This window comes from Geotrypetes seraphini, chromosome 11, assembly GCF_902459505.1.
Source record: "Geotrypetes seraphini chromosome 11, aGeoSer1.1, whole genome shotgun sequence".
In the NCBI taxonomy this organism is placed as follows: Eukaryota; Metazoa; Chordata; class Amphibia; order Gymnophiona; family Dermophiidae; genus Geotrypetes; species Geotrypetes seraphini.
Window position 1 is genome coordinate 3,146,080 of NC_047094.1, and position 27,039 is coordinate 3,173,118.

At 44.3% G+C, this 27,039-nt stretch overlaps 1 protein-coding gene across 4 annotated transcripts in view; it reads left to right on the forward strand.

The window, feature by feature from the left end:
• The first annotated feature begins 191 nt into the window (after positions 1-191).
• Positions 192-27,039, forward strand: part of ARHGAP17 (Rho GTPase activating protein 17) — an 85,155-nt gene continuing 58,307 nt past the window's right edge. For 2 of the 4 annotated variants that reach the window (XM_033962985.1, XM_033962987.1), the window contains exon 1: positions 196-351. In XM_033962985.1, coding sequence (XP_033818876.1) covers positions 299-351 — 53 coding nt within the window. In that variant the 5' untranslated portion in view covers positions 196-298. Of the gene's footprint in view, positions 352-27,039 lie in introns of all 4 variants that reach the window. The other 2 variants (XM_033962988.1, XM_033962986.1) reach the window with 2 other exon arrangements.

The window sequence follows — 27,039 nt, forward strand, 5'->3', positions numbered from 1 at the left end:
ACACTTACCCCCTCCATCGGAGCAGTTACTGCGCTAAAACCCGCGCTCCCTGTTAGTACATGCTGAGCTCTGGGTTTTTGAAAGTCAAAGCTGGCATGCAAAATCCTTTCACTTGCAAGATCTACTCTCGGGTTGGGGTTAGCTCCTAGGGGAGGAGTTCTTGGAGTGGAGCTGCCGCCCCTCCCCCTCCCGGGTCACATGGCCGGGAAGGGGCCGGTCGGCTAGGCGCAGTCACTTCCTGCGGCCAGAGGCGGCTCAGGCTGTGCTGGAAGCGGCTGTGCCGGCCTCGGCCCCCGCCATGAAGAAGCAGTTCAACCGCATGCGGCAGCTGGCCAGCCAGACCGTGGGCAGGTGAGCGATCCGGGGCAGGGGGGTGGGTGAAAGCCGGACCTCCCGGTTCCGTCTGCTCTAGGGAAAGCCCGACTTCGTGGATCTAGTCCCGGCCACCCCCTCCGAAATACAGCTGCTTTCCAGAACTGGCCCAGTGGGGCAATCGGATGCTACCAGGACCTATCTATTTCTCACTGCCCCCCCCCCCAGCAAAAACAAAAAAGCCAAAATTGGGAGGCTCTAGAAAGCCCCCTTGGGTGGCTCCCCCTGCTGTCTGGGTGTAGCACTACAGGAATTCTCAGCTGTTGTGACGTCAGCCTGTGAGTCATGACACAGTCTTGTGAAGCTCATAAAGGAATTTGAGCATTCTTTGAATCCATAGGTGTTTGCCTCTGCCTGCGCTCTCTTTACTGTTCAGAAAAGAAGCCTTAAGGAGGTGTCTTGATGGGGGGGGGGGTCTAGGTGAATTTGCTGTGTCATTCAGTGATTGACAGGGGTTTGAGGTAGTCTAGATATGTGTTGGGCAGGGTGGAGGAGAAATCGGTGGCAAATGGATCGGACTGCTTTGGAATAATAAGATCAGAAATGCACTGTTTGTGGGATGGAAGTGCTGTAGAAATCTGTGAGGTTATTGTCTCCAAATGAGTTTCTTTGGTCAATACTGTGACCCCAACAAAACTTGCTGCTAAGCTGGATACAATATCGCTCTCTCTGATGTATTGCGAGGATATCTGTAATGCATTTTTGTAGCTCTCAGGCACCAGCAATACATCATACACAACAAGGTTGGCTGATGGTGCCTAACTGTCCAGTTTCTCTTCATGCAGCTTGTTTGCTTGGTCTCTGCATCTTGTCTTCTCCTAAGAATAGCTATACTGGCTCATCCCAGTGGTCCATCTGGCCCACTATCCTCTTTCCACAGTGGCCAATCCAGGTCACAAGTATCAGGTAGAAACCCAAATGGTAGCAACATTCCAGAATCTCAAAGAGTAAGCAAGATTCCGGAACCCTAAAGAGTAGCAACATTCCAGAATCTCAAAGAGTAAGCAAGATTCCGGAACCCTAAAGAGTAGCAACATTCCAGAATCTCAAAGAATAAGCAAGATTCCGGAACCCCAAAGAGTAGCAACATTCCAGAATCTCAAAGAATAAGCAAGATTCCGGAACCCCAAAGAGTAGCAACATTCCAGAATTTCAAAGAATAAGCAAGATTCCGGAACCCCAAATAGTAGCAACATTCCATGCAGAATCCCCAAAGAGTAGCAACATTCCAGAATCTCAAAGAGTAAGCAAGATTCCGGAACCCTAAAGAGTAGCAACATTCCAGAATCTCAAAGAATAAGCAAGATTCCGGAACCCTAAAGAGTAGCAACATTCCAGAATCTCAAAGAATAAGCAAGATTCCGGAACCCCAAAGAGTAGCAACATTCCATGCAGAATCCCCAAAGAGTAGCAACATTCCAGAATCTCAAAGAGTAAGCAAGATTCCGGAACCCTAAAGAGTAGCAACATTCCAGAATCTCAAAGAATAAGCAAGATTCCAGAACCCTAAAGAGTAGCAACATTCCAGAATCTCAAAGAGTAAGCAAGATTCCGGAACCCCAAATAGTAGCAACATTCCATGCAGAATCCCCAAAGAGCAGCAACATTCCAGAATCTCAAAGAGTAAGCAAGATTCCGGATCCCTAAATAGTAGCAACATTCCATGCAGAATCCCCAAAGAGCAGCAACATTCCAGAATCTCAAAGAGTAAGCAAGATTCCGGAACCCCAAATAGTAGCAACATTCCATGCAGAATCCCCAAAGAGCAGCAGACTATGGACTTGCCTGCCATGTGTCCTTTCCAGGAAGCCACCTTCAGGTGACCTCCATATCTTATATCCATTTAGCATCCACACAATCTCTTCAGCCCCTGCTGGTGACAGCAAGAGTGTTTGCAATGCCCCACATAAAGGAAGGATAGGGCAACAACTGGAAACACTTCTGTCCTTCAGACTTAGCAACTGAACACATTGGCACCCTTTAACCTGTTCACTTCTTTGTCTTCACTGCACAGAACAGACTTTTAGAACCTATAGAAATACAACTTTTCATGGGTCTGATGGAATCTTTTCCTAGTGGCCAAAGTTGTCCTCACCTGAATAGCATCAGAGCATAAGGATGGTCAGACCAGTGGTCCATCTAGCTAAGTATCTTGTTTTCAACTGTGGCTTCCTCCACGTCTGTCTCAAGAACAGGCTCTCAGGAGTTGGCCTGTGATCAGTGACGTCATTGGTGAGCTTTTCTCCTTTGTCACAATATCTGAGAATAGACAGTGATGATAGTGTTGCATAGTTTCCAGTGGATGAGATGTGCTGGTCTGACCCACAAATTAGATTTGTAACCATTTCCAGTCCAGTGCTACAAAATCTGCAAGTTTGTTATGTGTGTGGTCATTGCAAACTGTCTTGCCCACAGTCCAATGTCCTTCTTTCATCTTTAGGTTTCAATTCACTTCACCTTTACCCTTTCTGTGTTGGGTTGTGATCTACTTGTTTCTGAACTAGCTCTTATTTTCACTGTATTTCCTTATTTGCTGGCTTTGAATTTCCCTGTTGCATGCTAGTGAACTCTCTCCCATTTATTCCATTTGTCATAGTAACATAGTAGATGACAGCAGATAAAGACCCGAATGGTCCATCCAGTCTGCCCAACCTGATTCAAAATTTAAATTTTTTTATTTTTTTTTCTTAGCTATTTCTGGGCAAGAATCCAAAGCTCTACCCGGTACAGTATTTGGGTTCCAACTGTTGAAATCTCCGTCCAAACCTACTCCAGCCCATCTCCACCCTCCCAGCCATTGAAGCCCTCCCCAGCCCATCCTCCCCCAAACGGCCATATACAGACTGTACAAGTCTGCCCAGTACTGGCCTTAGTTTGATATTTAATATTATTTTCTGATTCTAAATCTTCTGTGTTCATCCCACGCTTCTTTGAACTCAGTCACAGTTTTACTCTCCACCACCTCTCTCGGGAGCGCATTCCAGGCATCCACCACCCTCTCCGTATAGTAGAATTTCCTAACATTGCCCCTGAATCTACCACCCCTCAACCTCAAATTATGTCCTCTGGTTTTACCATTTTCCTTTCTCAATACACTTGTAGCTACTACAGAAAAACAAAAAAGACAAATGAAACCATAACTCATATAAAACACAAATATATATCAGCTACAGAGTCGGTACACTACTGATATAAGGCTTTAAGATCTAAAGTAGTGAAAAAGAACAGGAATGGGGCTTGTATACTGCCTTTTTGTAGTTTTACAATCACACTGAAATCGGGTTTACATTCTGTCCCAGTGAGTTCACAATCTGTCTAATGTATCTGGGGCAGTGGAGGATGAAGTGACTTGCCCAGGGTCACAGGGAGTAGTGTGGGGTTTGAACCCACAACCTCAGGGTGCTCAAGCTGTAGCTCTAACCACTACTCCACACTCTCCTACTGGTAAATATAACAAAGCAGTTTACATATTTTTGACAAGTCCTTATTTTGTACCTGGAAATGTTAGCGACTGCCTCAGAGTTACAAAGAGCTGCATTGGGAATCAAGCTCACAACCTCAGAGTGCGGAGGCATTTGCTCTAACCACTAGGCCACTCCTCCTTATATCAATGTTTTTGAACAAGGGTAAGCTCCGAGGGCTTTCCTCCATCTTAAACTATTTAAACGGCAGGGTTGTGGAGTCAAGAGTTGAACTCAAAGTATGAAACAATTTTGGGTGGAGTCAGAGTTGGAGTTGGTAAAAATATATGGACTCCAGCTTCAAATTAAAAAAAAGGTAAATTTATAATTTTATATTACATTACATTAGTGAGTTTTATTCCGCCATTACCTTCGGTTCAAGGCGTACATATCTTTGTCCTGAATCTAAAGTTCTCAATCATTGGCTCAAAATCCTCCGATTCAGTTGGGCTATTTTGTAGTTTAAATTTTGTTCCATGTACACATAATTCAGAACAAAACTCAAAACCAGTTACTAAAGAGACTGATTAGTGCTGAAAGTTATTTCTGTAGACGCACAAATGGTCCAGCGCATTTTGTGTTGACTTTTCAGGATCCACAAAACCAGAACTGCAAAACAAAAATCTTAACATCTCCAATTGAAAGAAAAACACAAAACCCAATAGGCGTTCTTGCTTCAACAGAGTGTGCTAAGAAGCTGCACAAAACAGGGCAACTACTCTGCTGTTTCACACTTGAGGTAGTGCCACCTACAGCCAGAGCAGGAGATTGCAGGCGTTCACTGATCCAGTGCAAAAAATGGCACAAGATTTTCACCCTCAACTCTATGGAATCTCGGGGCTTGAATGGCAAAACTGTATGGATTCACTTTGAAAAGAGTACATTTCTAATTGGATATGTCCCCTGTAATTGCATTGAAGCCACTGATTGGTGGAGGCAAGAGTGAAGCGACTATAAGAGGGGCTGGTTGCCATGTTTTGTGGAACAAAGTATCATGTAGCCATAATTTAGGTTATTCTTTCCAATGTGCATCACTTTGCACTTGTCCACAGTAAATTTTATCTGCCATATTCATCCTAGAGCTGTCTGATTTTTGGGAAAATTTTTTTCAATTTGATTTTGCTAATTGAATTGGTTTGGTTTTTTTGGGGGGGGGTTTAAAATACAGTCTGATTTGATTTCTATGACATTAGCTGACAGGTTTATTTTGCAGCCTCTTCACCCCCCCCCCCTTTCCCTATCCAACCCCACACCGGCATTGTCAAGTGGACACAAAACAAACACTGTTTGACTGAGTTCAAAGAAGCGTGGGATGAACACAGAGGGTCTAGAATCGGAAAATAATAGTAAATATTGAACTAAGGCCAGTACTGGGCAGACTTGCACGGTCTGTGTCTGAATATGGCCGTTTGGGGAGGATGGGCTGGAAAGGGTTTCAATGGCTGGGAGGGTTTAGATGGGCTGGAGTAGAACCCAAGCACAGTACCGGGTAGAGCTTTGGATTCTTACCCAGAAATAGCTAAGAAGAAAAAATTTAAATTGAATCAGGTTGGGCAGACTGAATGGACCATTCGGGTCTTTATCTGCCGTCATCTACTATGTTACTATGTTAGGTCCTAGCTGTCTAACACCAGCTCTGGCAGATACACATTTCAAATTGTAATCACAAAATAGAAAATAAAATGATTTTGTCTACCTTTTGTTGTCTAGTTGTTTTATTATTCGACTCATGTTAGTCCCAGGTTCTGATTTCTGTTTGTCTTTTGTTAACTCACTCCTGCCCCTTTGACATTTTCTTCTTTCTCCATGCTCACCATCCATCTTCCATCTCTGTACTGTCCCTTCTCGCTCCTCCTCCCTGTAAGTCCAGCACCCACTCAAGGGCCTGGTACCCTCTCTTCCTTTCCTTCCAGCTCCAGTTCCCAGTCCAGTGTCTCTCTCATGTCCCTCCAGCCCCCACCCCATGTGACCAGCACCCTCTCTCTCTCTTCCCTTTCCATTAGCTAGTCAAATTGCCCCTCTGTTCCTTCCCCCCTCAGGTCAAGCATCCTCTTTCCCTTCCATCCTACTTCTAGCACTCCCCCCGGGTCCATCGATAGCAGCAGAGGCAGAAAGCAGCAACCCCCTCCCCCCCTACACACACTCATAGGTCCAAGTGTGGCAGCAGTGCTCCCCTGTAGGTTTGATGGTGGCAGCAAAGGAAGCAGCACAGTACCCCTCCCCACCACCACCTTAGCCCTTGGCACTGATCCTCACAGGCCTGCTCTTAGCCTTTCCCTCTGCCAAAGTCATTCCTTCTGATGTAACTTCCTGTTTCATGAAACAAATTGAATCGGTGAATTGGATAGCACTATTAGATCCCAATCTTGCAGCCTTGTAAGGTCTTTTTAGTCCACCTATGATTTCACAATTTTGAATAGCTTTGTGTTATCTGCAGATTTGATCATCTCGCCCATTGTTCTCATTTGCAGATCACTTATAGTTAAAAAGCAGTGTTCCCAGTACAGATTCCTTATACAGAGTTTTTCCATTCAGAAACCTTGTCTTACAGATTGGTCTTTCTGATGTTATGCGACAAAACTGTCAGGATAGACAATGACCACTGGAACTGTACATACTAGTTCAAATCACCCTAAAGTAGGAAGGAGGTGAACCTCTGGAATTAAAACTGAAGCCGTAGCCAATCGGTTAATAGATGAAGTAACAAGTTTAGTGCCAGACAGAGCAGTGGTGACAGGGAATCGCCCTGAAAATGGTTTCACTGGATCTTGATCTTAGCAATGATAGATTGAGCCTAGCCTGCCACATTTTCTTAGAGATCTTGATAAAATTTGATCAAGCCAGGATTTTTAAGGCAGTTTAATAACCAGGAGTGTGAGATACTGTTGGTAGCGAAGTTTTCTTAGTCATTAATCAATTGATTTTTCATTCTCTAATGCTTCTCTTTTCAGTGTCCTTCAGTTTTTCTATAATCACAGTATTATTCTATTGCCGTGAACAACTTGCAAGTTGATTTGGACAGTAATTTGGGGAATGTTACTTGGCCCTCTCTATAGACAGAGCCTGACTGAAACCAGGATCTTCTGTATCTGTGGCTGAAATTGGCTGTTTGGCTGTAGCAGAAACCAAAACCACCAGGCCTACATCAAGAAACAAGCTCTGGTGGTCTAGTGTCCCCTTTGGGCGTCAAGAACATACCCCACTTGTTCCTGCCCCGTGCCACTGCTCTATCAAAATGGCTGCCAGGACCTCAGAGGAAGTCTAAGTAACCATTTTAACAGAGCAGTAGGAGTTTGTTCCTGCTCCCAAAGAGGCCACCAGAGCTTGTTTCTTGATGTAGACCCAGGTGAGGGAGGGGAGTTTTTGGGGTTCAGCTGAAACTGAAACCCATATTTCAGGCCAATTTTGAGGTTCAAACCGAAATTGTCAACCTCCTTACTTATTATGATGGTAGATCTGGCTATCTGAAAATTTAATTGAATGGTTTCCCAGATCTTGATAGGAAGATGCTGGGCACTACGTCAGAAGCAGAGCTCTTCTCGGCCTGGTTTCAGCCGATCGTTACTTCTTCCATTATCATTTGCTTTTTCCGTCACCACCTCGCTACTTGGTAGGTTTTCTTCTTCTCTTTTGTGTCCTATAGGATCTTCTTTTAGGCTTCTTCACATTCTGTATGAGCTCTGATTTGATGGGGGCTGTAACTTCCCCCAATTCCCTGTAGAATTGCTTTGAGTATTTCCTAAATTATTTTTCAAATCTTTTGTTTTCTTCATGTCAGCAACTTTTATGCTTCTGGTTTTATGCATAGTTGGTTTTAAGAAGGGCTTGGACAATTTCCTAGAGGAAAAGTCCATAGTCTATTATTGAGAAAGACATGGGGGAAGTCACTGCTTGCCCTGGATCGGTAGCATGGAATGTTGCTACTCTGGGGGTTCCGGAATCTTGCTACTTTTGGGGGATTCTGCGTGGAATGTTGCTCCTATTTGGGGTTCTGGAATCTTGCTACTCTTTGGGGATTCTGCATGGGATGTTGCTCCTATTTGGGGTTCCGGAATCTTGCTACTCTTTGGGGATTCTGCATGGAATGTTGCTCCTATTTGGGGTTCCGGAATCTTTCTACTATTTGGGGATTCTGCATGGGATGTTGCTCCTATTTGGGGTTCCGGAATCTTGCTACTCTTTGGGGATTCTGCATGGGATGTTGCTCCTATTTGGGGTTCCGGAATCTTTCTACTATTTGGGGATTCTATATGGGATGTTGCTCCTATTTGGGTTTTGGCCAGGTACTAGGGACCTGGATTGGCCACCATGAGAATGTGCTTCTGGGCCTGATGGACCATTGGTCTGACCCAGTAAGACTATTCTTATGTTCTTATGCTGGAAGATATGTTTTTTGACTTTCTTATCCTTTTGAGGATCTTGTCTGCCAGTGACACCTCTATGTGGTATGACTTTCTTTTCTGGACATAGCACATACAGCGCACTACAGAACAAGTCCAAAAATCCAGACTGCTTGGAGATTGGGTCAGTTTGGATTTTCAGTCTGTACTTTTCAAAATTCAAGTTTAGGGAGAGATGTTGGTTTTTTATTTACTAATAAATACAGAATGCTTCGTTTATAAAAATGGGTATCTACAGGAAAACATACAATGGAACTTAATATTGTGTCTCATTGAATTAGGCCATCCTAGCAGAGTCATTAGAAAACTGTAAAATTTGGTTTGGAATGTTAATTTTTTCCAGTTTGTGTAACACTTATTGAAAAAGCTTCAGTGTCACACCCCAAAAGTCTGGATTTTCAGCTGGTCTGGATTTCTGGCATCCAGATTTTTGGACTTGGACTATAAATGTATTCTCTGCCCTCGCATACTCCTGGGTAGGGTTGCCATATGGCTTCAGAAAACGGAACATGGATTGAGACATCTGGATTTTATTTCCGTTGCTTTCAATGGAAGTAAAACACGGATGTCTCAATCCATCCGTCTTTTTCTGGAGCCAGATGGTAACCCTAGTCTTGGGGCAAGATTAATTGTTTGGTTGGGTCTTAGCAAACAGCCACATGGGGAGCCCTCCATCATAATATAAATATATTTTGAAACCTTCATACATGTGTGAATGCCACGACTTTAGCTCCTATATCTGATGACATGACATTAAGGTGAAGGTTTTAAAACCAAGCTCTTGAGCCTAGCAAGTATAGTACCCCTCTTCAGCTGCAGACCTTGGCAACGCTTGCTTCCTCTCCCCCTAACCTAGTGATTCTTGGCCAGTGTCCCGAAGTGGTGGAAAAGATTGGGTGTAGATAGGAAGCCTGTGTTTCCTTTCTAACCATCGGTGCCTGCTAACCAGCGTCAGGATTTTGAGATCGCCATAACGGCTTCCCATTTCTGCTTCCCCATTACTCCCAATAAGAACTGCTGCCTCCAGCCCCGACTGAAAATGTTGCATGTCTGTTTATAGATTCTGTTTGCTAGATAGTTTGAGTTGAATATTTGCAGGTTTTTTGTGGCTTCACATATCTGGCAGTGGAGGATTTTGTGTTGCTCTTACTGAGGTGATGCTAGAATTTGAATACCATATATTTGTATGACAAGTGAGAAATCTGGGACTAAACAATGTTGAATATTTAGGCATGCTTTTTCAACTGTAAATTTGAGTTGTCTGTCAGGTGTGTCCCAACGGTAGAAGGGTTGAGAGTCTAACCTCTGAAACTAGACATCTGCTTTGTCTCCAGGGTCTGCAAATTTGCACTGGTAAATGTCAATAGCTGACAATACCAGCCCCTCATTTTAATGGCATTGGTCGCGGCCCCTTTCTCTCTTTCCTGCAAGATCGTAGATCAGAATGAAGCATACCCTCCCACATCCTTAATTTGCCCTGCATACCCTGACAGTCTGCAAATGGGTTGTCTCTGTGCCGTGGCAGCTTCATGTCCTTGTTAAGGATGAATTAACGAAGAGACTGGCTTTTGTTGATGTTTAGGGTGTGATTTTTGGAAGAGGCTTTTATTCCATTAAATGTGTGTGTGTGTGTGTGGGGGGGGGGGAACCTCCTTTCTGGAGTATGTCACTCTGCCCTACTTTCCCATAATGCACTACAAAGGACTCTTTCCTTGAAGGTGGTTCTGGGTTTTGTATGGGTGTGTTTTAAGCAGTTTGGGAAATTCAGTAGAGGAGTGGCCCATTGGTAAAAGCTACAGCCTCAGCACCCTGAGGTTGTGGGTTCAAACCCATGCTGCACCTTGTGACCCTGGGAAAGTCACTTAATCCCCCCATTGCCCCAGGGACATTGGATAGATTGTGAACCCACCAGGACAGACAAGGAAAAATGCTTGAGTACCTGGGAGAATGGTATAGACAATTGAATAAATAAGAATAAAATACAAATAATATCACTGCGTTCCTTTCTTTTGGAAATAATCCCCTTCTATGGATATTCTTGTTCTTCACCCCCTAAATTGTACCATTCCCAAATGCATGACCTTGCATTTCTTAGACTGATTTGTAGAATCGATTGTGATGCCACTTAAGTTCTTGTGTCCTGTGAAGTGTTGATCTGGTGTGTGAAGGCCAATAGTATAGCTGTCTTGGACGTTGAGGAGAACACACACTGCAGATTTCTGAAGAGGCAAACATTTGTAACACGCTGCCTCTCCTATTGGCAATCTCTGAAGAGGTGAAGTGGCTTCAGACAGATAAGAGACACCATCATGATGGCGTCCAGCTCACATAAGTGCAATGCTTTGTAGTAGGACCTGAAGGCACATCTAACCAATCCAGTCACTACTGGGCAGTGAGAGGCTGGTTCCATCAAAAGATATCTGTAGATCAATTACATGGACATCTCACCAACTCCTGTTCATTTCATATATTCTACTTCATAATATTCCTTACACAAAAATCTTAAAGCATAATTTTTGCAACACCATTGGACTGGATCTGGGGCCGGAAAACAACAAGCCTTTGTAGCAGCAGTCCTAATGAGCACAATGGATTAGCTCCAGATGAAGAGGGTTTTTGTACATTCAAGTGGTGTGGCATAGACAAAGAAGGAAGTACAGTTATGTTTTTAATTTTCTTAAGTCATGCCAGATCAATCCAGGAACCTTCTCAAGGAATTGGTGGGGGAAAGGAGACGTACTGCGTTGCACAACTTATTAGAGAAAAGGAATGTGTGGCTATATGATTATAAGCATTGGATAGTAGGCAAAAAGAAATCCAAGAAGTCAGCTTGGAGATGACTTGTTCTACTGGCAAATGGAGTAGGAAATTGCTCTGTCTCCCTCTGTTGGTGGGAGGCTATATTATGGCAGGACTTAGAGGAGTAATAGTTAAGAACATAAGAATAGCCTTAGTGGGTCAGACCAATGGTCCATCAAGCCTAGTAGCCCATTCTCACGGTGGCCAATCCAGGTCACTAGTACCTGGTCAATACCCAAGGTATAGCAATATTCCATGCTACCGATACAGGGCAAGCAGTGGCTTCCCACGTGTCTTTCTCAGTAACAGACTATGGACTTTTCCTCCAGGAATGTCCAAACCTTTCTTAAAACCAGCTCCGCTATCTGCTCTTACCACATCATCTGGCAACGCGTTCCAGAGCTTAACTATTCTCTGAATGAAAAAAATTTCCTTCAATTGGTTTTAAAATGATTTCTCTGTAACTCCGAGTGTCCCCCTAGTCTTTGTAATTTTTGACGGGAGTAAAAAATCGATCCACTTGTACCCGTTCTACTCCATTTATATCTCCCCTCAGCCATCTCTTTTCCAAGCTGAAGAGTCCTAACCATTTTAGTCTTTCCTCATACGAGAGGAGTTCCATCCCCTTTACCATCTTGGTCACTCTTTGAATCTTTTCTAACGCCACTATATCTTTCTTGAGATAAGGAAACCAGAATTGAACGCAATACTCCAGATGAGGTCGCACCGTGGAGCAATACAGGGGCATTATAACATTCTTAGTCTTGTTAACTATCCCTTTTTTAATAATTCCTATCATCCTATTTGCTTTTTTGGCTGCCGCCACACATTGGGCGGAAGATTTAATCGTATTGTCTACGATGACACCCAGATCTTTTCTTGGGCGCTAATCCCCAAGGTGGTCCCTAGCATCCGGAACATCCGATAACTGTGATTCAGGTTATTTTTCCCAATGTACATCACTTTGCATTTGTCCACATTAAACTTCATCTGCCATTTGGACGCCCAGTCTTCCAATTTCCTAAGGTCCGCCTGCAATTTTTCACAATCTGCATGCGTTTTAACAACTTTGAACAGTTTAGTGTCATCTTTCACTTCACCTTTTAACCACGCCGGCTCTCGTTTCCACCTTTGCTGATACGTGGAATACATCTGGTCTGTGCTTCCACGACGGTATTTTTAAAGAACATACACGCCTGGTTTATAGTCCTAACTTTTTGCAACTGATCCTTTTAACTTCTTATTGGTAAAACATAACTGTATTTGTAGTTAATTTTTTGGGGAAATCATAATGCACTTCCCCATGAACCTACATAGTGGAATCCAGCAGTTTGCTTGATTTGAAACTAAGAAACTGCCTTCACATACATTGAACACCTCTGTAACGCATTGGTGATCTAGCAGGGTAATAAGGTCTTATCGCTCTCCTTAACCAACACTTTCTTTTTTTCCCTTGATCTCTGCTCCTCTATCTGCATGTGGGAAAAACTATAGGCCATACTGGTTTAATCCTAGAGCGCCATTAACTAGTACCAATTTGCAAGACTGGGAATATTCACTCCCTGCATTCAGGGCTTGAAGTGTATGTATGTGTGTGTGCTTGGAAATTCATGAGAACAATGCACTGGCATCCTGTAAGATCTGGCAAACAGCGAAACGGTGGGCGTTCAGCCCTTCAGTAGGAGAGTGTGTTCAGCAAAGGGAGTGTTCCTTGGACCTCGGAGGAAGCAGCTGCTCTGAATCATTCTGGGCATTTTCTCTGCCCTCAAGTTCTGTCTTTTTTTTTTTTTTTTTTTTTTTTGTTCACTGGATTAAAACACTTTTGGCAGCGCTTGTACTGAACTGCATTAAGCAGCCAACATGGGTTTTACTTCCTGTGTTGCTGTCTTCTCCTGTGCTGGGCTGGGATGACGGCTACACATGGATCGGTATATTGCATGTAACATGGTAGCCGTGCAGTGACCATAGAGGCAGTTTAATTAAAGGGCCGCTTAGTTTTAACTATACCGCGGTGCCGATGCAGTAAAGTGCGCAGTTTCGGGTGTGCCTTATGTAGAAAGGAGTTTGCACAGAGGCTCAAGGTGTGCAAACCCTCCGACAGAGGTTGGCAGAAGCATATTTAAAGTGTTTGTCTATTCAGCATGGAAGGCAGGAGGGCTGAGTGCAGTGCCAGGATTTGAACCCAAAGTCTGAAGAGTAGTTAACACATTCTTACAGGGTGAGGATTTCACGCAGTATATTCAAACTCTTTTATACAACGCTTTTCAGTCTGTAAAGGGTCGAACAAAATAAACCAAGCAATACGGGTACTTTCTTGGTGGCAAAGAGCAGAATACAGCCGTACAAGTGTACCCCAAAATCCCAACCTGACCCCTCACAATCCTCCAAAAGATAAATAGGTCCATCATGCCCAGCAGTCCGCTCACCTATACCCAGGACCTATATAGTAACCCTCTATCTATCCCCTTTTCCTTCAGAAAATTGTCCAATCCCTTCTTGAACTCCAATACCATACCCTGTCCTATCACGCCCTCTGGAAGCGCATTCCAGGTGTCCACCACCCGTTGGGTGAAGAAGAACTTTCTAGCATTGATTCTGAATCTGTCCCCTTTTAATTTTTCCGAATGCCCTCTCGTTCTTGTAGTTGTTGAACGTTTGAAGAATCTGTCCCTCTCCACTTTCTCTATGCCCTTCGTAATCTTGTAAGTCTCAATCATGTCCCCTCTAAGTCTCCACTTCTCCAGCGAAAATAGCCCCAGTCTCCAATCTTTCAGCGTATGAAAGGTTTTCCCTACCTTTTATCAAACATGTCGCTCTCTTCTGAACCCTCTTGAGTATCGCCTTATCCTTCTTTAGGTACGGTGACCAATATTGGAAGCAGTACTCCAGATGCGGATGCACCATCGCCCGATACAACGGCAGCATAACTTATTTTGTTCTGCTTGTAATACCCTTCTTCATTATTCCTAGCAATCTATTCGCTTTCTTAGCGGCTGCTGCGCATTGTGCCAACGGCTTCATTGTCATGTCCACTATTACCCCCAAGTCCCTTTCTTGGGAACTCTCACTCAATAACAGCCTTCCCATCGTTTACTTGTACCTCGGGTTTCTGTTTCCTATGTGTAAGACTTTGCATTTCTCTAAGAACATAAGAATTGCCACTGCTGAGTCAGACCAGTGGTCCATCATGCCCAGCAGTCTGCTCACGCATCGGCCCTCTGGTCTAAGACCAGCACCCTAACTGAGACTAGCCCTACCAGCGCACGTTTTTGTACAGCATTGAACTTCATCTGCCATCTCGTCGCCCACTCCCCTAGTTTGTTCAGGTCCCTTTGTAAATCTTCGCAGTCCTCTTTAGTCCTAGCCCTATTAAATAGCTTGGTGTCATCTGTGAATTTTATTACTTCGCTCTTTGTCCCTGTTTCTAGATCTTTATAAATATATTGAATAGCAGCGGTCCAAGCACCGACCCCTGCGGAACACCACTCGTGACCCTCCTCCAGTCCGAGTAGTGGCCCTTCACTCCTACCCTCTGCTTCCTGCTCACCAACCAATTCCTGATCCATCTGTGTACGTCTCCTTCCACCCCATGGTTCTTCAGTTTCTGAAGTAGGCGTTCATGGGGTACCTTGTTAAAGGCTTTTTGGAAGTCTAAGTATAGACTAAAGCTTTTACACCTACATTGTGAGGTCATAGAACTTCATGGTTATAGAACCATGATGGCAGATAAAGGCCAAATGGCCCATCTGCAGCATCCACTATCTCCTCCTATCCCTATTGGCTGAGGCTCTTAACATTTGCATCTCCTCTTCCTATAGGCTAAGGCTCTTTACACCTGCATTGTGAGGTCATAGAAACATGATGGCAGATAAAGGCCAAATGGCCCATCATAGAAACATAGAAGATGACGGCAGAAAAGGGCTACAGCCCATCAAGTCTGCCCACTCTGCTTACCCACCCCCTGTCTATGCCCTAATGACCCAATTTTCTTATCTTGACCCTCGTAGGGATCCCACATGGGTATCCCATTTATTCTTAAAGTCTGGCACGCTGTCTGCCTCGATCACCTGCACTGGAAGCTTGTTACAATGATCAACCACTCTCTCTGTGAAGAAATACTTTCTGGTGTCGCCATGAAATTTTCCGCCCCTGAGTTTGAGCAGGTGCCCTCTTGTGGCCGAGGGTCCCTTAAGAAAGAAAATATCATCTTCCACTTCGACACGTCCCGTGAGATACTTAAATGTTTCGATCATGTCTCCCCTCTCCCTACGTTCCTCGAGAGTGTAGAGCTGCAATTTGTTCAGTCTCTCTTCATAAGAGAGACCCTTGAGCCCCAAGATCATCCTGGTGGCCGTCCGCTGAACCGATTCAATTCTGCGCACATCTTTACTGTAATGTGGCCTCCAGAATTGCACACAGTACTCCAGATGAGGTCTCACCATGGCCCTGTACAACGGCAGTATGACTTCAGGCTTTCGGCTGACGAAACTTCTATTGATACAACCCAATATCTGCCTTGCCTTAGATGAAGCCTTCTCCACTTGATTGGCAGTTTTCATGTCTGCACTGATGATTACTCCTAAATCTTGTTCTGCTGAAGTCCTAGTTAAAGTTTCTCCGTTCAAGAAGTACGTCCTGCATGGATTTCCGCTTCCGAGGTGCATGACCTTACATTTCTTAGCATTGAAGCCTAGCTGCCAGGTTGAGGACCAACTTTCCAATGTAAGCAGGTCCTGCGCCATATAATTCTGTAAACTGCATTCACTTACTATTACATAGTTTGGCGTCATCGGCAAATAGTGTTATTTTACCTTGAAGCCCTTGAGTTCTGACTGTTGAAAAGGAGTGGACCCAGGACCGAGCCCTGCGGCACTCCACTGGTCACCTCCGATGTTTTAGAGAGGGTACCGTTAACCACCACCCTCTGAAGTCTGCCACTCAGCCAATCATTGACCCATGCAGTTAGTGTCTCTCCTAACCCCATCGATTCCATCTTGCTTAGCAGCCTGCGGTGTGGGACACTGTCAAAAGCTTTACTGAAGTCCAGGTACATGACGTCCAAAGACTCTCCTAAGTCCAACTTTCTTGTTACCCAGTCAAAGAAGCTGATGAGATTGGATTGGCAGGACCTACCCTTAGTGAATCCATGCTGACTGGGATCCCGAAGATTCCCTTCATTCAAGATCGTGTCCAATTTGCTTTTAATTAGTGTTTCCATGAGTTTGCACACTATTGATGTGAGACTCACCGGTCTATAATTCGCAGCCTCTGCCCTGCAACCCTTTTTATGCAGAGGAACGACATTAGCTAATTTCCAGTCCAGGGGAACTTTCCCCTTACTTAGGGAGAGATTGAATAGCTCAGCCAACGGTTTCGCCAGGACATCGCTCAATTCTCTGAGCACTCTTGGGTGCAAATTGTCTGGTCCCATAGCTTTTTTCACCTTGAGTCTTGCCAGTTCACTGTAAACTTCACCTGGTGTGAACTCAAAATTCTGACACGGGTCTTCTGTGCTTTGTGTTGCCTTCAACTGCGGACCGTGTCCCGGTGCCTCACAGGTGAAGACTGAGCAGAAGTATTCATTCAGTAGTTCGACTTTATCGGAATCTGCTTCCACGTAACTTCCGTCCGGTCTTCTAAGGCGTACTATCCCGCCTGTGTTCCTTTTTCTGTCACTAATATACCTGAAGAAGGATTTGTCCCCTTTTTAATGTTTTTTGCCAGAATTTCTTGCCATTTTGACCGCTGTAGACCTGGTCCTATATTCTACCTTTGCCTCTCTTTTCTCCGTGCGCTTGTAGGAGAGAAACGCTTTTTTCTTCTCCTTAATGAGGTGCGAGATCTCCGCGGTGAACCATTGGGGTTTATTGTTTCTTTGTCGTTTATTTACTGATTTTATGAAGCGGCTAGTTGCTTCATGTATGGTTGATTTCAGTGTTAACCACTTAGCTTCTACATCATCGGTCTCCGCTTGGTCCTGCAGCGTCCGATGGACGAAATCTCCCATGCGTGCGAAGTCTGTGCCCTGGAAATTGAGTACCTTTATTTTCGTGTTTGATCTAGGGAAGCCTTTCCTAAGGTTGAACCATACTATGTTGTGGTTGCTGGAGGCTAGCGTATCTCCGCAGCATCCACTCTCTTCTCCTCTCCCTATTGGCTAAGGCTCTTTACACCTGCACTGTGAGATCATAGAAACCTGATGGCAAATAAAGGCCAAATGGCCCATCCGCAGCATCCACTCTCTCCTCCTCTCCCTATAGGTTAAGGCTCATAACACTTGCATTGTAGGGCGTAGAGCTTTATGATTATAACAACATGATGGCAGATAAAGTCCAAATGGCCCATCCAGTCTGCCCATCCGTAGCATCCACTGTCTCCTTATCTCCCTAAGAGAATCCCACACGCCTGTCCCATGCTTTCTTGTATTCAGACACAGTCTTTGTCTCCCCCACTTCTACTTAAGACATTGTAATGGATGATATAGGCAGAGCCCTTAAAACACCAAGCCCCCTTTGGGGTGTATGTCTCTGTGTGAGCATCAATATATGAACTCTGTGGTAGAGCTGGGATTAGAACTGAAGTGCAAGGAGATCAGAAACTAGGATCTCAGCTGGTAGCAGAGGTACAGGAGATGTCATGATGATCTCTGACCAGGATTTTGCTATTGGCGTCTGCTACCTGGATGTTCCACCTATTGCTCTTCTTCCTCTGTTGCTGATGTCATAGCGGGCACAGAGCTTGCTCGGTCTCTTCTAGGTCTACAGGAAAGTGGGAGGGCTGGTATTAAAAGATTTCTGATTAATTTTGTTTTTATTACTGTCTTGCTTTAGTTCTGGTCTCTGAGATGCAGGGGGTGAGGTGTGTTTGAAGGTATTTTCTGAAATGTGAGTGTGTTTGACTTCAGCAGGGTGTTCCAGCAGTCAGGCGCTCACAAGCGGAAGAACTGGTTCTCCCTGGGTTGAACTAGTAAAGTGGCCAACCAGGCGAGGCGTCTTCTTTTCAGCAAGGAGCAGACGAGATAATTTTAGCACTAAAATAATCGCTGAACTGGCAGATCCTTCCAAGAAAACACGGAACATCTCGATTCACTTCCTAAGCTGCTTCTGGTACAAAAGAGGCTTCCAAAGGCAAGTGGAGGAGCCAGAACAGGGGCTCCAAAGGCAGCTGTTGATTCTAAAATTGATCTCCTTCAACTAATGATGTCACTGTGTAATCAAGTCATTTGAATTTAGGGTCCAGTTGCTGTCCTTCCCTCCCCCCCCCCAAGTGTCTGTGGGTTCTTGCCAGCCTGAGGGGTACCACCAGGAGATGTTTGTTCCCTAGTCTGATTGGGCCCAGTGGATCCAGAGAACTGGGAGATCTGAACCTGGGCCCTGAGGTAGATTTGTTGCTGAAATTGAGGTACAAATTGTAGCTGTGCTCAAACAAATATTTCTCTCGCATTGAATTTCTGCGTAAAATGTAATTCATTCATTTCTCGTGTTCTACTCCCCCCCCCCCCCATTGAAGAAATGTTTTCTGACTGTTTAACCCTTTATTTGGCCTTGTTGCTCGGAAGCAGCACATGTTTCTATGGCTCTTATGGGAGATCTGCATCTCCAAATGTCCAACGTCAAGATATGTAAAACAGTTGTTTCACCATCTGCCAATTAAAGGGTTAAATAGCTACTGCAATTCAAACAGGGTTTCATTATTGAAATGTGAAGCTAGAAATAAGTCAATTAGAAATGATTTGTTTGGCTGATTGGGTGATAGCCCTGAACTGTGTTTCTCCTTTCAACCTTGTAGAGTCTTAATCACTTGGATAACTCAAGGTGTAAAAGATGTAGAGCCACAACTCCTGTCTCTGCCGTCGCTGTCCCCATCCTCCTCATCTCTGCTCCGCCACAAGTTCTTTGGCCTTGAGCCGTTACTGGGGGAATTGTGCTGTCGAGCGTTCCTTTCCTGCATTGTCTACTCATGTCTAAGCTGGACTGCGTAATATCTCGCATACTGGTGTTGCGGACTGCTCTCTTCGCCAGTTATAGCTCTTTCCAAACATGGCAATTGTTTTTCCTAAGAGCAATTCATTGGTTACCTATGTCATATTGCATCAGATTTAAATAACCTAGAGCTTTAATGAGAGGTGGGTAGGAGGAGGGAGGCACGTCTTCCGCAGCGATGGGGTTTAAAGCAGGAGAAGGGAATTGGGAGAGGAAAATGCAAAATTGTTATTGGTTACTCTTTTTGCTGGAGCATATTATTGCTGTATGTTGTAGCTTTAATGAGGTTTTCAAATGAAACGCTAGTTGCAGTTTATCGAACACTCCCTCCATACTGACCGCTCCTCTTACCTACATGACTGATAGCCTGTCCTTTCCTTGCTGGGACATTTATCTGGCAGTTGGCTTTGATCCTGGTTCCGTGTTTTTGTTTTGTTAATTGAATTATTTTATGACTGTGGTTTTTCTAAACCAATCTGAGTGATAGAGAAGTCTTTTCATAAAGATAAAGGTTGCTATGGAATGACCCTGCCACTTTCTCTACAGTGAAAACACTTCCATTTCAGAGTAGGCTTCTAGGATCTGCAGATGGCCAACCTTGGTCCTCACCAGGTTGGGTTTTCAGGATTTCCCCAATGAATATGCACGAGATCTCTTTGCATACGTTGAAAGCAATGCATATAAATAGATCTCCTGCAAATCCATTGGGAAGTCCTGAAAACCCGACTGGATTGCAGCCCTCAAGGACTGATATTGGACAACCCTCGTATGTATGATGCAGGAATGTGAGTCTTCGTGACTGTTCGGTAATGTATACAGTGGCACATGATCTCTGTAAATAAAGAAATGAATGTGTGACACATGAAACACTTCTTCTGCCGTAATATATGTTCCAGTCTGCCCTATAATTACATGCATTTCAATTTCATGATTAAATTAGTATCTTTTTCTTTACTTCTGGGGCATAGACCTTAAACGTCTGCCTGGTTCTGAATCTGCCCTGCTGATCTGGTTCCTAGGATTTTTCCATATCTGTTTTGTACTAAGTTCCAGGAGGTGGTTTTAGAAGGTTCAGACATCATTTATTTGTGTAAGTGGTAGAATGAAAAGTGGTGAAGGAATCCCGAAAGGCATGGGATAAACACAGAGGTTCCCTATAAAGCATAAAGATGGGGCTAAGATCTGACGCCAAGGTTACACATTAGTTCCATAACTCTAAAACACAGCATTTTAAGCTGACCTTTCCTGCTTCCCAGCAAGTCCACAGGAAAAAGCTATTTGAGACTGCCTTCCCAAAACCTGAAATAACCTACTTGCGTCGGATCTCTTCTACTACCATTTCAGGAAAAAGTTAGGCTTATCCCTTCTCTTTGTAATGCTCGTGATCGTCAGTCTGTTGTCATCTAAGAATTGTTCTGGAATCTTATTCTCCCTCTCTCTACCTCGATGTAATTTCACTGTATTTGCTGTTCCTTTACCTATTTCTTATGTAACCCTCTCTTCTTACATCCTGTATTTCGCTGATTGTCCAGCCTTCTTCGAATGTGTACCGCCTAGAAGTCTTTCGACTATGGCGGTATAGAAGAATAAAGTTAGTATTATTATTATTATTGGAAGCCGCAATGAATCCTTGTCGAAATTTGCAGGATATAAGAAATTGGATGATATGGCATGGTACAGCATTTTCACGATTAGTAAAATTGAATAACTCTCACACTTTAAAGAATAACAATAAAAGTCAGGGGTGGTGGTGGTGTGGGGGGGGGTAGACTGCACTAGGTGTCTGCTACAACCTCTACGCAGGTAGAACCCTGGCCATTGTTCTGAGCAGCTGGATGGGCCATGCTGACTTTCATCAGCCATCATTTACTCTGTTACTATAGCGAACACAAATAAGTCTTAGCTTTAGAAAAGGCACAACATACATGTACAAGCAGCATCACACAGATATGTTATAAAGTATGGCTTTCAGAGAGTACACGTGTTGGTACATGCCAACCGCAGAACACTTCCATGTAGGCATTTGGGTAGTTCCATGTCAACTGGTTCAATTTCAAGGAGGATCTCCACTCAACATCATCCAAGGACATAAAAAAGTGGCCCAAATAATGGACTTAGTGGAGACCATGCCCCAAAATTTTGGATATCTTCTTTAGAGAGATTTCATCAATTTCTGAGATGGTTGGGTGGGGAGCTCTGGACCATTTGAGGTGGAATGACCTTCATGTTGGTGCTTGAGGAGGAAGAGTGTGAAATTTAAAGTCACGCATACAGTAAATGATGACTTAGTAAAAGCTGTGATGTCTCAGCTGTTCTGTTCTTTGAACATTTTCCTTTGTGGGATGCTAGTGGACAGATCATTTTTAGATTGGCAAAGTTTTAAGAAGTTACATCCCAAACACAAGTTCGATGAAATTCATTTGAGCAAAGGAATTGAAGGTCACAAGGCACATCGGTGGCAGAGGCAGGATTTGAACCCTGGTTCAAATGTGATTGATGCCACCTCTGTGCTAAACTGCAGAGTAAACGTTGCTTCCTTCCATCTCACAATACTGGGAGGGGAACATGTTTTAAAAGCTTTTAGAGAATGATGCGAAATCTGTCCCTTTATCCTGCCATCGGACAGAACAACATGCATTAGTGCAGTAAATGAGTTTTTAAGAGGTTATAAATGTTTAAACATCAGAACTAAAGTGCCAGTAATGACTTTTATGTCCTGAACAAACCCCCTGTGGTTGAAAGTTTTAATAGTGCAATTCTGCTGCTTCTGACCCTGAGGAAGGGGTGGGGGGGACCATTTGCTGTACTCTATAGTGAAATACTTGAGTTGCCATTTTTAAAATGTCGACTCTGCACCTTTGAATGTTTTTCCTTCTTGTGGGGAGGTTGGAGCATACTGTGATGCCAGCTAGTATTTTTATGGGTCTGTTTTTGGGGTTCTCGTTTTCCATGGGGAAATCCTGTTTCTAATTTTTAGCACTGCATTCATTACATGTCAAATCCTATAACAAATGGCATTATGATGTGCAGTGAGGCAGAAATACCAAGTAGCTAAAGTATTTATACTAATAAATGTCCTATAAGAACATAATTGCCAGACCGCATCAGCCCAAAGGCCTGTCTAGCCCTGTATCCTATTTCCACAGGAGCTAATCCAGGTCACAAATACCTGGAAGAATCCCAAAGAGTACATAGGTCCTATACTGTGTATCCAAGGAAGACTAGAACCTAAAATGTGTTTCTCTATTGAGTAGATGAATTACTGGTATATTTGGAGGTAGGAATTGCATTTAGTGTATATCATTATTGCAATGACCTTTCTCAGTTCTCAGCTCAAGGAGAATTACGTTCATGGAGGGCTCATAATCTACTTTTGTATCTGAGGCAATGGAAAGTTTAAGTGGGAGGATCTAAACAAAAGAATGACAGGTGACAGAATTCATCGCCGTTCCCATCCGCGCAGATAACCATGGAAAAAAATCCCATGTCATTCTTTAGAATCTATCTCAACCTCAGTCCTTCTACACCAGCATTCTTCAATGCAGGGCTTGAGGGTCAGTGGTTGGAATCCATCCCGTGTCCTTCTCAACCTCGGTCCTTCTGCACCAGCATTCTTCAATGCAAGGCTTTGAGGGTCAGTGGTTGGAATCCATCCCGTGTCCTTCTCAACCTCGGTCCTTCTGCACTAGCATTCTTCAATGCAAGGCTTTGAGGGTCAGTGGTTGGAATCCATCCCGTGTCCTTCTCAACCTCGGTCCTTCTGCACCAGCATTCTTCAATGCAAGGCTTTGAGGGTCAGTGGTTGGAATCCATCCCGTGTCCTTCTCAACCTCGGTCCTTCTGCACCAGCATTCTTCAATGCAAGGCTTTGAGGGTCAGTGGTTGGAATCCATCCCGTGTCCTTCTCAACCTCGGTCCTTCTGCACCAGCATTCTTCAATGCAAGGCTTTGAGGGTCAGTGGTTGGAATCCATCCCGTGTCCTTCTCAACCTCGGTCCTTCTGCACCAGCATTCTTCAATGCAAGGCTTTGAGGGTCAGTGGTTGGAAACCATCCCGTGTCCTTCTCAACCTCAGTCCTTCTACACCAGCATTCCTCAATGCAAGGCTTTGAGGGTCAGTGGTTGGAAACCATCCCGTGTCCATCTCAACCTCGATCCTTCTGCACCAGCATTCTTCAATGCAAGGCTTTGAGGGTCAGTGGTTGGAAACCATCCCGTGTCCTTCTCAACCTCAGTCCTTCTACACCAGCATTCCTCAATGCAAGGCTTTGAGGGTCAGTGGTTGGAATCCATCCCGTGTCCATCTCAACCTCGATCCTTCTGCACCAGCATTCCTCAATGCAAGGCTTTGAGGGTCAGTGGTTGGAAACCATCCCGTGTCCTTCTCAACCTCAGTCCTTCTACACCAGCATTCCTCAATGCAAGGCTTTGAGGGTCAGTGGTTGGAATCCATCCCGTGTCCATCTCAACCTCGATCCTTCTGCACCAGCATTCCTCAATGCAAGGCTTTGAGGGTCAGTGGTTGGAATCCATCCCGTGTCCATCTCAACCTCGATCCTTCTGCACCAGCATTCTTCAATGCAGGGCTTGAGGGTCAGTGACTGGAAACCATCCTGTGTCCTCCTTAAGTGTCCAGCTCAACTTCAGTCCTTCTGCACCAGCATTCTTCAATGCAAGGCTTGAGGGTCAGTGGTTAGAAACCATCCCGTGTCCTTCTCAACCTCGGTCCTTCTGCACCAGCATTCCTCAATGCAAGGCTTTGAGGGTCAGTGGTTGGAAACCATCCTGTGTCCATCTCAACCTCGATCCTTCTGCACCAGCATTCTTCAATGCAGGGCTTGAGGGTCAGTGGTTGGAAACCATCCCGTGTCCATCTCAACCTCGATCCTTCTGCATCAGCATTCTTCAATGCAGGGCTTGAGGGTCAGTGGCTGGGCCCATTCAGACTCTGATTTATCCCTGTCTCCTTAAAGAATGACATGGAGATGGTTTCCCTCAGGGCCGGGAACAGTGATGAATTTTGTCACCATGTCATTCTCTACTCTAAACCTCAGCTGCTCCCCCACAGAAAGGGTTCTCAAATGGCTACAGCTGGTTCAGAACGCAATGCCATCAAACTTCTTTATGACTGTTTTGCTTCTCCTTTCAGTACAGTGCGAACTCCCATACGCTTACAAGTAGCACTGGGAGTGAATTCTGGCCATGCATAGACAGCCAGCACTTGTCTAGATAAACCAAATATTCAGCCCTTAATCAGATAACTCCTCTTGTTAGGTTTCTCATTTTTGGCATCTCTCTCTCCTGCTTCTGTCCTCTTAATGTTCTTATGAAAGCCAGTGCTCTTGAGCTTCACATAGCCTCAATAGCCTTCTAGAAGAGGGTAGTATAACCTCATCACCTGGTAGATCCCAAGAGGAGAAGGTATTATTGGTTCCAGGTTTGGAGGCAGAGAGGAGGTGGTACATCCAGTCACTCACATAGGGCTCCTTTTTTTTTAACCAATGATTCCCACGCAGCAAATCCGATGAAGCCCATAGGAACAGAATGAGCTTAGTCACATTTGAATCGTGGGAATCACTAGTGCGGCTCTGTAAAAGGCGCCCATAGTAACATAGTACATGATGGCAGATAAAGACACGCAAGATCCCTCCAATCTTCCCAACAAGAGAAACGGAGAGCTTTGCTTTGCCGTCTTTGAGGCTTTAACCTCCAAAATGTTTTGAAATCTCAGCTCTTGAGGCCTGAGTATCGTTTTTTGAGCTTTTGGGTTTAATGTTTTTTAATGGAACAATGATCTCTAGGACTTTTGCTGAAGGTCTTGCTGAGGAGGCTGTGAGCTTGCCTGTTGTCTCTTCTGTTTCTTGGTGGTTACTTGACATACCCGACTTCCTGTTTTTTAAGGTACAGTTCTCTCCTCATTAAGTTCCAGTGGGTTTTTATAACCAATTCCAGTGTTTTCATCTCTTGTTTACCTTGGTGAAAGGTTTAGACACTGTGTTGCTTTATTCTTATAGGTTTCCTTTCTCCTGTTATCGTTTTCATGTTTAAATAAAGAGTAAATGGTTGGGTGAAGTCGTTATGGATTTGATATTCTGCCTTTCTGTGATGCAGCCAAAGCGGTTGCATATATTTATATTCAGGTACTTTCTCTGACCCTGGTGGACTCTGAAGTTTTTGGAGGGTTTTTTTCCCCTTCCATCCCTCTTCTTTGACAATTTCCTGTTGGTGCTTAAGGATTGTTATACTGTAAACTTGTATTACAAGGTTTGTTTTTTTTCTAAACTCCATGGAGAGAGTGTGGCACAGCCTCAGCGCCTTGGGCAAGTCACTTAATCCCCCCCCCCCCCATTGCCCCAGGTATGTTAGATTGATTGTGAACCCACTAGGACAGACAGGGAACAAACAATGCTTGAGTACCTGAATAAATTCATGTAAACCGTTCTGAGCTCCTTTTGGGATAACAGGATAGAAAAAATTGAATAAATAAAATAACCTAGTAATCCTGAGTGCAGGATTCACCACTAAGTCCTTTTGGCACCTGTCTTTTAAAATGCTTGTAATCCGCCATTAGGGCCATGGATTTGACATATCACCAAAGCAGTTTCTGTAAATTATCTGCAGGTACTTTCCGTCCCTAGTGGGCTTCAATCTAAGTCTTGTACCTGGGGCAGTGGAGGGTTAATGACTTGCCCAGGAGCTGCAGCTGGAGTTGAAGCCAGTGCCTTAGGCTCTCACTGCCCACTCCTCCACTCAACTCCATTACTTTCAGTCTGTTCCAGGTGGCCACATGCATCGTTTGGGTGGCCCTGCTTTGAGTCTGCAAGTAATGACCAGATCTGTACAGCAGAATCCTCTGAATACACTGCTTAGGATAGGATGGGTCAGAGCTTTCCAGCTGCTCTGCCTACTCTTCTTTTAGAAACCGAGAAGAAATACGTTTTTTGTGAATTGGGTTCAGCCAGTTCTTCCCCCCCCCCCCATGCAATGACTGAAAACTGCTGTGTGTTTGTTGCTAAGGTTTAAAATATCGCTGTAAATCTCTCTCTCTCCCTGTTTTAACCTGTGTACTGAGACTTGCTTGGATGTGGGTTTAAAATAACCAGCGCAGAGTGGTGTCTCGTCAGTGAGAGTCACCAGCATCTCTTTGCATGAGGAACTCTTCTAGTGTCTTGCTAAATTCACAGCCAGCCAGGTAGAGAGGTTGGGGAGCACTTCATTACCAGTTTCATCTCTGTTTCTCTTGCTTCCCTTCTCTGATTTAGAATTGAATAGTTTTCAGTGAACACGTCCTGTCCATCTTCTCTTTTCATATCCCAAGAATACATTTGGGCCTAGGATTTTCTCTGAGAGGCTCTCCTAGGCTATATGGAAAGCTGCTGTCTCTCTCTATCTGGATTTAATTGACATTTTGGGGTGCTGGGGTTGAGGGAAACTTTGGGTTTGTATCCCCAAAGATCAGAAAAACTCAACAGCCCTGATATCCAACTACAGGCCCATAGCAAGCATCCCCCTATTCACAAAGCTACTGGAAGGATTGGTCAACTTACAACTAGTAAACTACCTAGACAAATATAACATTCTCAGTGACCACCAATCATGATTCTGAAAAGGATACAGCACAGAAACAGTTATAGCTAAAATCACCTCTATGGTCTTTTCAGCAAGGGCAAAAGTGCTCTAATCCTACAATTGGACCTTAGTAGTGCGTTCGATCTAGTAGACCACAAAATTATGCTACTATGCCTAGACGCAATGGGGCTCTTGGGAAAGGTAAAGAAATGGTTCCAGGAATTCCTAACAAATAGATCCTACCAAGTAACTAGCAATGGAAATTACTCCAATCCATGGAAAAACTCCTCGGGGGTTCCCCAAGGCTCCCCACTATCTCCCACACTGTTCAACATTTACATCTCATCCTTAGGCCATCTACTACAAAAATTAAACTTAAACCATTGCATATACGCAGACGATATATCCATCTTAATCCCCTTAAATGACATAACAAATGAAATAATAGATAATCTC